Raw genomic sequence first — 15161 nt, forward strand, 5'->3', positions numbered from 1 at the left:
CAAATTAATACATCTATGGAGATTCTCAGTCATCCAGGTGTTATCCCAAAGATCCTTTTTCACAAGGCAACTGGACTTTTTCTTTGAAGACATTTCACTTCTCATCGAAGAAGCTTCTTCAGCTCTGACTGGATCCAGTCAAGAATTGAAGAAGCGAAACGTTTTCAGAGAAAAACAAGAAAGTCCAGTTGCCTCGTGAAAAAGCATCTTTGAGATAAGCAAATTAATATTATCAGTTTGTTGCCTCATTCAGCTCTATCATTTTTATTCTGGGCTTAGACGGAAAATATCATCTTGATTGCTCTGCACTAATGGAAGCAAGCATAGGAAGCTGTGTGGAGAATTGTGTAGAATGAAATGATCTGGAACAACCCTTGTCTCTGCTTTAATGGCTATTTCTATTACTATTATTAGTCTATAACTCTATGTGTCCTTACCTTCAGACTAAAATAAGAGCTAAAACAACACTGAATCCTAAACCAGCAAAAAGTTTAAAAGGGGTTAACAAAATAGGTTAAAAATTGTTTCCAAACTTTGTGCAAAATGTGCACAAATCTGATTAAGGATAGTATCTGTGGGATGTTTGTTTTAAAAAGCCCCTACACCCCCAAAAATGACCTCTATAGAAAACAGATCACAGTGATAAATGCTGTAAGATTATAGTTCTTGTTTAATGACTACAATTGGGACTGGCAACTTAGTCTTTAAGCAAAGCAATCTATGTTGTGGGGGGGGGGGTATATAACCGTGACTGTGCTTACAATGTTAATTCAGCTTTTCTTTGCTTTACATCAGGAAACGACTCCAAAAAATCAAGTGACCCCAAACAAGTTTCTGGAACTTGACTCACAAGAAGCTAGGTAAAAGGACAAATCTAATTGCTTTTTCTTCCCTCCACTGCTCTTTGGAATGCTTTCCCTGACACTGGGATATAGTCATTGGAGAGGAAGCGATTACACGAGAGTAAGCAAGCACACAACAGGGAATACATGTCAATACATGTCAAAAAGAATGCACTGGCATCAGCTGTTTGCTTAGCACACTTGCAAACAAAAGCCTTCAGTGTAAAATTGATTAGAGTCTGGTCAGTTACAAGCAGCAGCCCCATAAGATTCTAATCAAGATTACGTAACTGAAACTATTAACCTGCAGTTAGCAATTTTTAGACATGCATGCACCTTGGAGAAAAGCACCTTAGGAGATATAGGCAATCTTTCAGCTGGGGAGAGGGGTGGGGTGGGGTGGGGGGTAGGAGGGCCAGACAATACATATTAACTATAATGGTAAATGAATACACAGAAAGTGAGCTGCTGCAAAGGTTATAAATGTAGGCATTGGTCACAAAATTACTTTTTCACATTAACTGCAATGGTCGCTGTCCAAGACAGTCACTAAGCAAGGCCTACCTGTATACGAACTATTCAAAGTAATTTGTCCATTGTCTTTTGAGCTTTTACAGTTCATAAAAGCCACTGCTTACAGTACAGGTCAACCGTGTTAAAATAAACATGTCAAAAGATCACAGATGATTAAATAATAATTTATTAACAATATTTTCACAAACATTCTAAAGAAAATTTCAGAAGTCTCTAAACTTAAAATTTATTCTCATTTGCAAAGTATCCCTTAAAAAAAGCAAGGAGAAAAAAAGTATATCTTATAGATTTGTGTTTTGGGACGTTTTTAAATTTGTTTTGGTCTGAGTAAACCCCTCTTAAAGCTTACAGTACATATTCAACCCTCTTCTCTTGCCAAGAGGAATTAACTGAACATAAATTGATTTTTCGCTTTCAAGTATGTAGAAGGGCACTAGATAGCTTTCCCAGGCAACACCTTTTCAACTTTTAACCTGATAGCAGTTTTGCAAATTCATTCAAATTATTTTAGAATATATTGAATTCAAAACCAGCTGTTCTCCAGAATGAAACCCACCATGCAGTACAATTGTTAGCATGCACTTTGGTGATTATTTTTGTACTCCACTGTATGTATCTTCTCTGCCAACAAAGGGAGTCCCATTATGGTTTGATTAAAATGTACTCAAACATTTTATGACATTAATATTTATTGCTTTATATGAATACTGTATTGAAAGCCCAAGCATCCAGTTTACACACAAATTATACAATTATACTGTATACCGTTTCACAATGGCAGTGAGCACTCTTTACAATCTACAAAAATCTACTTTACAGAAATTTAAAAATTCTAAATATCAAAAAGGTACAGTTGAAGAAACAGGTATAAATTTGGCAGCCAGTAAATGTGACTGGGAGGTTACATTTTGAGTGTTTTTACACATTGATGACTGAAAAATATAGTGTGACGTATTTAAAGCAGTAATTGTGCTTTGAGCTGGTTTTGGAAAGAGTTAACACTGGCTGTCAAAGTGGATGTTCAAAAATATTCACTTTCAAAATGATGTACAAATGGTAGCCATTCAGCTCTGATACATAACCTAGACATGTAATGCTGCAGCATTTCATATCAGTCTAATCTCCTACTATAAAACCATTACGTAATGTCAGAAATTTTCCCAGTTCACAGAAACTATCTTGTCAGGTTTGCAAACATTCTTGCTACAAAAAAAAGGTGAAGGTATTATTTTGAAATCTGTTCTCAACAGTTTTTCAACAGTAAAATGGAAACCTATTTTCCAGGCACCTCAGAAATGTACAAAAGTGTTGTTAGAACTCTTGGAATGTATTTGACCTGGTACTTTCAACATTTGGATCTTTTAGGCTATCAGATGGGCCTAATTTTATTTGGTGTATTTGGGGGTAAAAATGTTGTCTTGTATGAAAGAACTTGGTTGCTTCTATTTAGAACAGAAAATTCTTCTAAAGTGCAAACATAGATTTTCTTTAGATTTGTATATTATCAAGTATTATATGCCAATGTGTAGCTTTTTCAAGCACAAAATGTAGTCAAATGAAAATCTGTAAACCAATGTGAAATTGAAGTGTTAAAAACCAAACCAAAAATTAACTGCTACAGCATTCAGGGGGATTAAAGAAAGAGAGAGAAGTAACTAAATGTGGAATCTCCAAAAAAATGTCAGAATTAGAACTGCCTTCCAGTTTAAAAATTTTAATTCTAAATAATAAAAAAACTATACACAGACCAGATTTGACCATACTGAAATTTCAGTAGCAAGCAGGACCTGAAGGAGCCAATATTTCACAGTAACAAGTACAAGTCCTTCAGGATTTATCGCACTGAGAAGTTCAATTTACATCCTGCTTCTCTTGGAAAACTTAACAGTCCACTTTTATTACATAAAATTATTTATACAGTGTAAAACCAGAGCCTCGTGGAAAATACTGCCTCTAAGTATATTAAAATTATTAGTCTTGTTCCATAGGTTCATCTGCAGCTTCTGTGGCTTCATCACTGTTTTCCACTGGGGTCTCTGATGCAATTTCAGGAGTTTCACTAACATTTGAGCCCAATTCTTCTTTGTCACTGCAGTCAGCTTTGCTACTAAAAGATCCACTGTTCTCACTATTTGGAGAAGATGAGTCTTTCATTGCTTGAGTCTGGTCAGATTCCCCAATCTGATTATTCTCCTCAGAAACATCTTCTTTCTCAATTAAGGAGGCACTGTCTTTGTCTAGAACTTTTCTCTCTGGAAAAACTTCTCTTGACATCATGAGAGATTCTGGAATAAAGTTAGAATCGGTTATACAGATGTTGAAAACAAAGCAACACTAAAATTTTATACAGGTAACAGTCATGAAGATACATCCCTTCTTGTGCTTTATGCCTCAGCAGGTGGCAGCATTTAGCTGACCTTGTGTAGCTGGGAACTTAGAGAGATACGTTTTGGGTAGCTCATTGGTTAGAACACTTCGGAACTCCAAGACTATTGCCCAGACTGGAAAACTGGGGGACAGGGGAACCCTGTAAGGCAGCAGTGGCAAACCAGTCCTGTAACGCTACCAAGGAAACTGCATGATGCAACCGGCAAGAGTTATGATCAACTTGAGGGATTTGTCTGAATGCCACCCAGGAATTCTCTTGACATTTTTGGACTTGGCTTGATCTAGAATGGTCACAATTTCCCAGTTGAAGCTGGTTAAGACTGTCTACGTGTTGTGAAATTAAGGAGTTTTTATCGTATTTCTGACTGCTAGCCAATGTTCATGGATACGATCTGCTAGCCTTCTGTCTATAGGTCCTACATAGTGGCTATTGAAGTCCTCACACTGTATGTTGTAGAGGACTCCTGCTCTAGCGCTGCTGAGCCTCCTTAGATTACTTAGAATACTCTGGAGGGCTTTAGGTGGCTTGAGTGCTAGGATGATGCCATGTGACGGTAATGGGTCTGTTGTGGTTTCTGGGATGTTTTTGATGTATGGCAGTCTTAACTGTTTCACAGCTTGTATTGGTTGTGCTATACTGGGTGGAGGAGTAGTCAGGGACTTTTTGATGAAGTGTGGTCAGTTTATTACAACTAACCAAAACGTACGGCAACCTGATGGAAGTTGCATGGATATCTTGTTGGAAGGTGTTGGGTAGAAAATGATCTGTTTCCTTTTTCTGATGTTTAGGGGTGCTACCATGTGTGTGTACTAATCTAAATAGTCTTCTTACACACCTTCTCTTGTGGGAGGTTGTGCTGTTACGTTGATAGCAGAGCACTTGGTTGGTGTGGTTGGCTTTATGTTAGACTCGTCTTTCTAATCTGCCATCACTGCCTCTGCTGGTGAGAACCTCCAGGAAGGGCAGCCTTTTGTTTTCTTCTTCTTTTAAAGGAGCTTTATACATCTGAAGATGTTGTGGATGATTTCGTAGGTTCTCTAGAGGGTCGGGGGTTTTTTTATTGCGACAAACCAAACCCCACCAACACTGATAGGACAAGTATATAACTATATGTAAGTGCACTTATATAGGTCTATACCAGGGGTAGGCAACCTCGGCTCTTTTATGACTCATGGACTTCAACTCCCAGAATTCCTGAGTCAGCTGTGCTGACTCAGGAATTCTGGGAGTTGAAGTCCATGAGTCATAAAAGAGCCGAGGTTGCCTACCCCTGGTCTATACAATTAAAGCAAACCCCACTCACTGCTAGTACTGATGTTACTTTACTGGGTAATGAAACATTTGCAGGAAAACAACCAAACCCAGAAAGCACCAAGGACCCCTCCACAATTTGCTAAATGTTGCAGAGTTACACTGGCTTGAAGGCAGAGGACTAAAAAAAAAGTCAAGTTTTAGTACCTTTTATGAATTAAAGCTTGTGGAAATGTCAGTGCACAAAAATAAGTTGTTTTGCAATGTTGATTTACCAAATACAACACACGTTCCAATCTGACCAGCGGGCAAGAAACAACTGGAGTTCGGTCTGAATCTAATACACAATCTATGCAATTTCATTGTACTATCGAAAACGTAGTATGCTTATAGAAACTTATTAGAAAGACCACTCCCAGGTCTGTCTTATTCTCCTAACTAGGATACCTCGGCACAGCTTCAAACAAAGTTGGATTGGATGCAGACCTTGTTCGATTTAGAAATTAATGGAGGCATATTACAACTAAATTATGATTTACGTATGATTAAGGCTGTTTTCAACTCATGAAATTCACAATAAATGGATAAAATATAAATTTAAGCCACGCTTTAAACCAGGGGTCTTCAAACTTGGCCCTTTTATGACTTGTGGACTTCAACTCCCAGAATTCCTCAGCCAGGCATGCTGGCTGAGGAATTCTGGGAGTTGAAGTCCACAAGTCATAAAAGGGCCAGGTTTGAAGACCCCTGCTTTAAACATATTATTCAGGGAATGCATTTTCTACTGAAATGGTATATACCTTCTTCCTCCTCCTCAACGTCTTCTTTACAATGCTGTCTCTCTCCAACGGTTTCTTTTTCTTTATCCTGAGATGGAGAAGTTGTCTCAGTCTCTTCTACCGTTGTTGAGCAGGCTTCGTGGGAACCGCTCTCGTTGGAGGTTTCTTCAGCTTCCTCCTCTTTGTCAAATTTAAGTCTTTTCACTTCATAACCTTCCATTTCTGATGGATCATCTCCGGGGTGTTTATTTTTAACAGGACAGTTGTGGACTCTTTCAGGCTCAGATGCTGGCGATTCACTAAAAGACAGGAGGGAAAAAAATGGAAACACAAAGGATCCTATTTTCATATGAAGAGATAAGCAGGGATATTATTGCATCTTAAATCCTACAGATTTGGGTAACTTCTACCGCTTTGCTTAAATGTAACTTTATTAAATGTTCTGATATACACCAAGAAACTATTCTTGCAATGATGCACAGAAGACAAAAACAAAGTTTTGACACAAACCAGTTGTGCCAGCATCACCATTCCAATTCAACTGGGAAATCTTATTTAAAATAAAATAAAATCTTGTTTTAAGCAAAATGGTATTCATCATGTACATCTAGTCCCTTATAATCAATGAATATTGTATGCACAAGATTTTTTCTTTTTTTGCTTACAAAATAAAATTTTCTCCTTTTTCCCCTCTGCGGTCTGTCCAATCCCTACCAAATTTTTATGAACACAAAAGGATATAATAAACAGTTAATTCTCAATTCCAAAGATGGAACAAATTCCATTAGCTGATTTTTTAAAATATATATATATATATCATTGACGTTTGATTTCCCACAACAGATCTAAATATTCACATCAATTTTAAAGATCAACAACTGAGGTACTCCGGGATACATTATTTATACACATCCTACAGTATCCTAATATAGTGGGCACTTTTAAATTAAGACTTTTAAAATAAGAAAGGAATAGTTCATGCCCACAAGAAATCTGCCTGAAAAGAGGATGTGCTTATTTTCATTTTGTAGAACATGTTTTTCAAGTGTTAACAGAAAATACAGATAGTCCTTAACTCACAACCACAATTAGGATTGGAATTTCCTTTGCTAAGTGGTATGGTCATAAAGTGAGACATCATGTGATTATAGTGCTTAGCAACTGCAATTCTGGCACTCGTTTGCTGTTATAACTAATTGGACAGTGTTTAATATTTGTTATGTTGGACAGTGTTTAATATTTAATAATATTATATATATATATATATATATATATATATATATATATATATATATATATATATATATATATATATATATATAGGTGTGTGTCATGTATGTGTTTCACTTTGAGAGCGGGCAACTAAATTTCATTTTTGATATGTGCCATTGTGCCCACAGTAAAAAAAGACAATAAAGGTTATCTTACCTTAAATGAGTGGGTGGTTAAGTGGGGTGGTGGGGGCAATGTGGAATGAGCACAGGTAGGCCAGGAAAGGAATACACTGCAGCTCAGAGGCTTCTTGGAGTGAAAGAAGCCCCTGAGCCACAGCAAAGTCACACCCAGTGTCACTCCAGCCTGGCAAGTAGTGTGGCACAAAACCACTGCATCCCAGAAAATCCTGGCCACTCTTGTGTTCCACAGGCCCTGCTGCATCCAGCTGATCTTTGCAGTTTTTCTGCCACTGCTGAGATGTAGCCAGCCCGACACTACTGTATCTAAGATAGGTGCTGGCTGTGCCAGGCCTTCTTACATAGTCTCTTGTGCTGTTCTCCAAATTGTATGTATAGTTCATTCTCCAAGCAGCACACCCCAATCTTGCAAAGCTTTCAGGAAACAACTGAGGTCTTCCCCAGGTCTCGTGAGGACGGCCCTGCTATTTGAAGAATGGAGAGGACCTCTTTCCCGTGATACTTCAGACTACCTCAAAAGCTTTATGAAGACTTTCCAAAGCACTGCAAGGATGGAGTGTGTTATTTGGAGCATGCATGGCGTGCGTGACTTGGAGAATGATGCGAGCGGCCACCAGGAAAAAGGCTTGCTGCAAACATTCATTAAGAGGCAGGCCAAGCACACCCTCATCAGTAACTGGAGGGAAGTGTGAATGCAAGGTCACAGGGGAACGGCAGCTTTGAACAGTGGTGCCCGGGGTGGAAGCGCCCCTTGGCTCTGATTGTGCAACCCATGGGTGCTTCGATAGCCGTAACTTCAGACCCGAGGCTGTAAATCCCTTGGTTTACAGGCTGTAAATCCCTTGCTTCAGTGGTATTGTTAACATACCCTCTGTCCAGTGCGCTCCCAGAGTGGGCCTCCTCAGGGTGCCTCCGATCAGAGAATGTCGACTGGTGGCCCCCAGGGGGAGGGCGTTCTCTGTGGGCGCGGCAGACCTGTGGAACCGCTTGCCGGTTGAGCTCCGGATGGCCCCCGACCTTCGCTCCTTCCGGCGGGATCTAAAAACCTATTTATTTGAGCAGTCCGGCCTGGTCTGATGGGTTTGGGGTTGGGTTTTTAATATGGTTTTAACTATTGTATATATCGGGCATAAATTATTTAATTGTTTTTTAACTTTTGTAGTTTGTTTTTTAATATTTATTGCCCTGTACACCGCCCTGAGTCCTTCGGGAGAAGGGCGGTATAAAAATTTAATAAATATAAATATAAACATTGGACGGTCAATGAAGAAATGGTTTTAAGTTGAGGACTACCTGTACTTTTTTCTAAACATGGCATATTAATAAAAACATAAGACTTTCAAGGGAGAATGGGTTTAAGAATGAAAACACTAGTCTCAAGGGTCTAACCAAGGTGTCTGAAGATATATTCCTCTTACAGACCTGTTAATTTTCTCCTCACTTTGCAGGAGACCCAGCTCCTTACTTTCGGAACTGTCTGGTAAACCATTTGTAGTCATAGGAGGTGACAAAGAAACTTTTGGTCGAGTTACAGGCCGGGGTGTCCCAGGACCATTTATATTAGATCTGCAAAGAAAATGTTTAATTAATCAAATCTGGAAAGTCATATTTCCCTGAAATCCCAAAATATATATCAATTTATTCTTATTATAAATTGACTCCCCCAGTTATTTAATAATGAAAGTCACACCATTTTTTCCCAACAGTATTGAAAAATTATTCGGTTAAAGAAAATATTTTCATATAATGAGAGTATGTTAGTATAACAAAGTATAACTTTTATAGACACACACACACATACAGTCATGGCCGAAATTGTTGGCACCCCAGAAATTTTTCCAGAAAATCAAGTATTTCTCACAGAAAAGTATTGCAGGAACACATGTTTTGCTATACACAGGTTTATTCCCTTTGTGTGTATTGGAACACAACAAAAAAAGGGAGGGAAAAAAAGCAAATTGGACATAATGTCAAAAAAAACCTCCAAAAATGGGCTGGACAAAATTATTGGCACCCTTAACTTAATATTTGGTTGCACACCCTTTGGAAAAAATAACTGAAATCAGTCGCTTCCTATAACCATCAATAAGCTTCTTACACCTCTCACCCGGAATTTTGGACCACTCTTCCTTTGCAAACTGCTCCAGGTCTCTCTTATTGGAAGGGCACCTTTTCCCAACAGCAATTTTAAGATCTCTCCACAGGTGTTCAATGGGATTCAGATCTGGACTCATTGCTGGCCACTTCAGAACTCTCCAGCGCTTTCTTGCCATCCATTTCTGGGTGCTTTTTGACATATGTTTGGGGTCATTGTCCTGCTGGAATACCCAAGATCTTGGACGCAAACCCAGCTTTCTGACACTGGGCTCTACAGTGCGACCCAAAATCCTTTGGTAATCCTCAGATTTCATGATGCCTTGCACACATTCAAGGCACCCAGTGCCAGAGGCAGCAAAACAACCCCAAAACATCATTGAACCTCCACCATATTTCACTGTAGGTACTATGTTCTTTTCTTTGTAGGTAGGTCTCATTTCATTTTTGGTAAACAGTAGAATGATGTGCTTTACCAAAAAGCTCTATCTTGGTCTCATCTGTCCACAAGACGTTTTCCCAGAAGGATTTTGGCTTACTCAAGTACATTTTGGCAAACTGTAATCTTGCTTTTTTATGTCTCTGTGTCAGCAGTGGGGTCCTCCTGGGTCTCCTGCCATAGTGTTTCATTTCATTTAAATGTCGACAGATAGTTCGCGCTGACACTGATGCTCCCTGAGCCTGCAGGACAGCTTGCATTCCTTTGGAACTTGTTTGGGGCTGCTTATCCACCATCCGGACTATCCTGCGTTGCAACCTTTCATCAATTTTTCTCTTCCGTCCACGACCAGGGAGATTAGCTACAGTGCCATGGGTTGCAAACTTCTTGATAATGTTGCGCACTGTGGACAAAGGCAAATCTAGATCTCTGGAGATGAACTTATAACCTTGAGATTGTTGATATTTGTCCACAATTTTGGTTCTCAAGTCCTCAGACAGTTCTCTTCTCCTCTTTCTGTTGTCCATGCTTAGTGTGGCACACGCAGACACACAATGCAAAGACTAAGTGAACTTCTCTCCTTTTTATCTGCTTTCAGGTGTGATTTTTTTATTGCCCACACCTGTTACTTGCCCAAGGTGAGTTTAAAGGAGCATCACATGCTTGAAACAATTTTGTTTACCCACAATTTTGAAAGGCTGCCAATAATTTTGTCCGGCCCATTTTTGGAGTTTTGTTTGACATTATGTCCAAATTGCTTTTTTTCCTCCCTTTTTTGTTGTGTTCCAATACACACAAAGGGAATAAACCTGTGTATAGCAAAACATGTGTTCCTGCAATACTTTTCTGTGAGAAATACTTGATTTTCTGGAAAAATTTCTGGGGTGCCAACAATTTCGGCCATGACTGTATGCATGCATAGATTTTGAATTATGATTAAATATCCAAGTGTTTTAAAAAATAAACACTGGAAATCTAATACTAATCCATCATCTTGTATTGTTTAGAATGTGATCATTTTAAGTACTCTTTCTTACCTGTCTGAATAACCTGGTGAGTTTCCTGGAAACATTACACCATTCATCCTGTTTAAACTGTTGGAATTATTTTTCCTACAAGAAATAAACGTGTTTTGAGATTTCTGCAATATGCAGGGTTTTTTTAAAAAAACACAACACAGTTTGGCTAAGAACAAATAGCTCCAGATTCCTAGAAGCTTTGTTTCTAGTCCCCCCACCCCTAAAATCTGTATAACTCTGCTCAATTATTAAAGAGAACCTGCTATGTTTAGTTTTTCCCAACAGTACTGAAACCGTGTACTGGGGAACAAAAAATCTTTGATTTTTTTACCGTCTAATATACATTCTTACCTCTAGTTCCTCCTTCCCTTTCTGAAAATATTCTATTAAAGACCATGGATAATATATAGGTAGTCCTTCTTCAAAGACTGCCACATATAGTGACTGTTCAGAACTGCAGTAGTGATGAAAAAATAACTACCGGTATGTGAGTAACCCTTGCATTTACAACCTTTGCAGGCCTGAAATAAGATCCTAAAACAGTCACGGTTTTCCTCAGTGACTGCTTTGCTTAATGACAAGAGTTGCCAATCCCGATTATAGACACTAGAAAAGGACTGCCTATAAACTCTTTTCATTTGTTAGTTCTCTACAACTTCCTTGTCAATTTATATTGAAACAAAGTATGTCTTATAACAAAGATGAAGTATCCCAGATTTTATACAGGTAGCCCTTGATGTAGGACCTCAACTGGGACAAGAAATGCCAGAAATGACTGAACCCTATTTTTTTGACATTTTTAATTGTGATCATTAAGCAGATCACGCAGTCATTAAGCAAACTGGAATGGGCGGGGGGAAGGTTGCCAAAGAGTGGTTAAAAAGTTGCAAATCGTGATGATGTGACTCTATCTGGATGCGTGCAGGCCTGGATGGGAAGGAACAGGCTCAGGCTGAACCCCTCCAAGAATGAGTGGCTGTGGATACCGGCATCTCGGATTGTCCAACATGTTCCATCTCTTTTGATGGGGGGAGAGTTATTGCCCCCCTCTTGAAAGGGCTCGCAACTTGGGTGTCCTCCTGGATTCACGGCTTAACTTGGAGGATCATCTGGCTGCTGTGACCGGGGGGCCTTCGCACAGGTTCGCCTGGTGAGCCAGTTGCGCCCCTTTTTGGACCGAGATGCCCTATGCACGGTCACCCACACCCTTGTCACTTCTCGCCTGGATTACTGCAATGCTCTCTAAATGGGGCTGCCCATGAAGTGCACCCAGAGGCTTCAGCTGGTGCAAAATGCGGCCGCGCAGGTGCTTATGGGAGTTTCTCGATACTCCTATGTTACACCACTCCTGCGTGAGCTGCACTGACTTCCGATTGTCCTCCGGGTGCAATTCAAGGTGCTGGTAATCACCTTTAAAGCCCTACATGGCTTAGGCCCAGGGTACTTGCGAGACCACCTGCTGCCATTATCAACCTCCCATCGCCCGGTTCGCTCCCACAGTCGGCCTCCTCAGGGTGCCGTCGGCCAGGCAATGCCGGCTGGCAACCCCCAGGGGGAGAGCCTTCTCTGTGGGCGCACCGACCCTCTGGAATGAACTGTCCCCAGAGCTGCGGATGGCCCCTGACCTTCGGTCCTTCTGCCGTGACCTGAAGACGTGGTTGTTCCAACAAGCGGGCCTGGACTGACTATAGTTTTAAATTTGGTTTTATTGGGTCAATTGTTATGTATTTACTTCATTGTTTAATTCTTTTTTAAACTTTGTATTTTATGTTTTTAACTTTTTATTGTTGTGAGTCCTTAGGGAGAAGGGCGGCATATAAATTTAATAAATAAATAAAACGCTATAACTACCGTCTCAGTCCCGTATCCAGGCCTGAAACCCAACTGAAAGATAACAATCCACTTCATCCAGGACCCTTTTCCAGCATAGGTGAGAAACAAGACCGAGATGTCTGCCAAACAGATTGACAGCTGTACTGAGGCGAAAGTTCTCTGTTGCTGCTAGCTCCCTACCAAACAGCAGCCAAAAATCACAAGAGGTCTCCCGTCATCCAAAATGTTAAATCTGAATCAAACCGCTCCTTCTCAGGGTGACATGCGCTCACGAAGCCCTCAGCGATACACACACCGAACCACTAGCCAACACTGCTGTTTGGTGATCCAGTGCTGCAGGCCATCTGCAGGAGCCCAGTTCTAGCCTGCAGCAGCTCCTTTTCAGCCACACACCTCACTGCTGGCCACTGGAAAACCAGCATTGCTGCCAAAGGCAGTATCTCTACGGCCACCTCCATGCAAAGCACAAATAATGCCTCCAAAAGAAGGCAGCTGTGCATCAGTTGTCAGAAACTGGCACCCAAGGCGGTCTCCTGCTTTTGATAAGACTATGGGGGACAAAGCAAGAACAGAGGTCTAGCATAGCTCTCTCCTTCCACAGCCCAAGCTGTGTTGGTTTATTTGCGAATGCTGAAGCTCTTCCCAGGAAAGTAGCAGATCAGGTAGTCTCCCATCTCCCACTGTACAAAACCAATCACCCCAAAAGCAAGTCCATCTTACTTTACCATTTATATGCTCTTCCCGCCATTTAAAAAGAGGCTAGTTTGTTGCTATCCTATTTCCTAATAAGCAAAACTGATCCCAGAGTACCTGTTAACAGGAAAGATTCTATATGCTGCTCCCCTCAATCCCAAGTACACCATCAATAACAAATGCACTGCAATCTCAACAAGGATACAATCTCATTTTTAAAATAAAGAGTAACGAAGGTCATACTCACTCTGAAGAAGGATATACACAGCTGACAACCATAACGTTCTGTGAGATAGGAGAAAAAAAAGAAAACTTCAAGACTTATGGGAAAAGTAAAAGCCTATTTTAGAAGTCAACAATTCATCTTGTAGTCCTACCTTGGTTGGTTGGTCCTTATTAGTGCCTGATTCACCAGCTTCTCAAGCTCTTTATATCACAGACATAAATATCTGTCTCCCAGACTTAAGCAATGTTACCTCCCAGTTCCCAGCCAATCTGAACCCATTTTACGATAGGGCATCGTCTTCCTCTGAGCCAGTTTGGTTAAGGCATGAGGCTGTAAACCAGAAGACCAGGGATTCTAGTCCTTCTTAGGCATGAAACCAGCTGGGTAACCTGGGCAAGTAATTCACTATGAACCCCATGAAGGTGGAAATGGAAAACCACTTCCGAAAACCCTTGCCAAGAAAATTGCCAAGTCCAGGCAGTTGCCAAGAGTCAACATTAACTCGAAGGCATGCACGTACACATTTGTCTTCCTCCACTTATTTGCAAATAATTCTTTTTCAGACTGCCTACTCTTTCCTAATTGATGGGGTAGTGGGGTTGGGGCAGTATTTATTTATTTATTTATTTATTTTATTTTAATCCCATTTATATCCCGCCCTTCTCCGAAGACTCAGGGCGGCTTACAATTTAAGCACAAACCAATGCGCTTAGCAATAGCCTTCATTCTATGTATATGCTTGCTTATTAGGGCTTTCGGCCCCCGCCAAGCGGCATTATGTATGGCCATCCTCACCCTTTGTGACCTTTTAGACTGGCTTTGGAAATTAGGGGTGGACAGCACTGTGTTGAAACGGTTCTCCTCCTTCCTCCAGGGTTGGTTCCAGTCTATGTTGATGGGAAGGGGGAGATCCAGATTGGAGGGAGGGAGAGGGAGATCCAGCCTATGGCCCTACTCTGTAAGGTACCCCAGGACTCAGTTCTTTCTCCTGTTCCACCTAACATCTACATGTGGCCACTTGGGGGAAGGTGATTTGACAGTTTGGGGGGAGCTATCATCAATATACTGATGATACCCAGCTTTATAACCCCACCCTGGGCTGCCTGATACCATGACATCCTATCTCAGTGCCTAGAGGCTATAATGGTCTGAATGGGTTGCAATGGCCTTCGACTCAATCCAAGCAAGACAAAATTACTTTTAGTGATTAGGGGTCCAGGTGAGCAGGTTTTCCTGGATGTGGTAGCACGGCCCCAGATTGACCTGGTGTGCAATATGAGGGTCCTCATGGCGCCTGTTAGAAGGCCAGATGGAAGTCATAGCCAGAAGTGCCTTTGTACAGCCTTGTGTTGTATACCAGTTGCACCCATTCCTGAATCAGCTTTGCTCACAGTCACTCTTCCCCTTGTGACTTCTTATCTGGACTACTGCAATGCACTCGATATGGGACTACCACTGAAGAGCATTTGGAAAGTTCATCAGGTGCATAGATAGTAATGGGGACCAGGTATTCAACATATGAAGCATCACTGTTTTGTGACCTGCATTGATTGCCAGTAGGCTTCCTGGTGCAATTCAAGATGCTGGTTATTACCTTTAAAGCCCTTCATGGCTTGCGGGCCAGATTCTCTAAAGGCCATCTTCTCCCAA

The 15161-nt window shown here is 40.8% G+C and overlaps 1 protein-coding gene across 1 annotated transcript in view; it reads right to left on the reverse strand.

Moving 5' to 3' along the window:
• Window positions 1-1524: 1524 nt before the first annotated feature.
• The window catches only part of PPP4R2 (protein phosphatase 4 regulatory subunit 2), a 35264-nt gene continuing 21627 nt past the window's right edge, over window positions 1525-15161 (reverse strand). Inside the window, exons 5-9 of the mRNA XM_081320033.1 lie at window positions 13533-13570; window positions 10778-10852; window positions 8630-8773; window positions 5817-6094; window positions 1525-3661 (exon numbers count right to left, since the gene is read on the reverse strand). Coding sequence (XP_081176159.1) covers window positions 3348-3661; window positions 5817-6094; window positions 8630-8773; window positions 10778-10852; window positions 13533-13570 — 849 coding nt within the window. The 3' untranslated portion in view covers window positions 1525-3347. The remainder of the gene's footprint in view (window positions 3662-5816; window positions 6095-8629; window positions 8774-10777; window positions 10853-13532; window positions 13571-15161) is intronic.

Source organism: Vipera berus, assembly GCF_964194415.1.
Source record: "Vipera berus genome assembly, chromosome: 2".
Lineage (NCBI taxonomy): Eukaryota > Metazoa > Chordata > Lepidosauria > Squamata > Viperidae > Vipera > Vipera berus.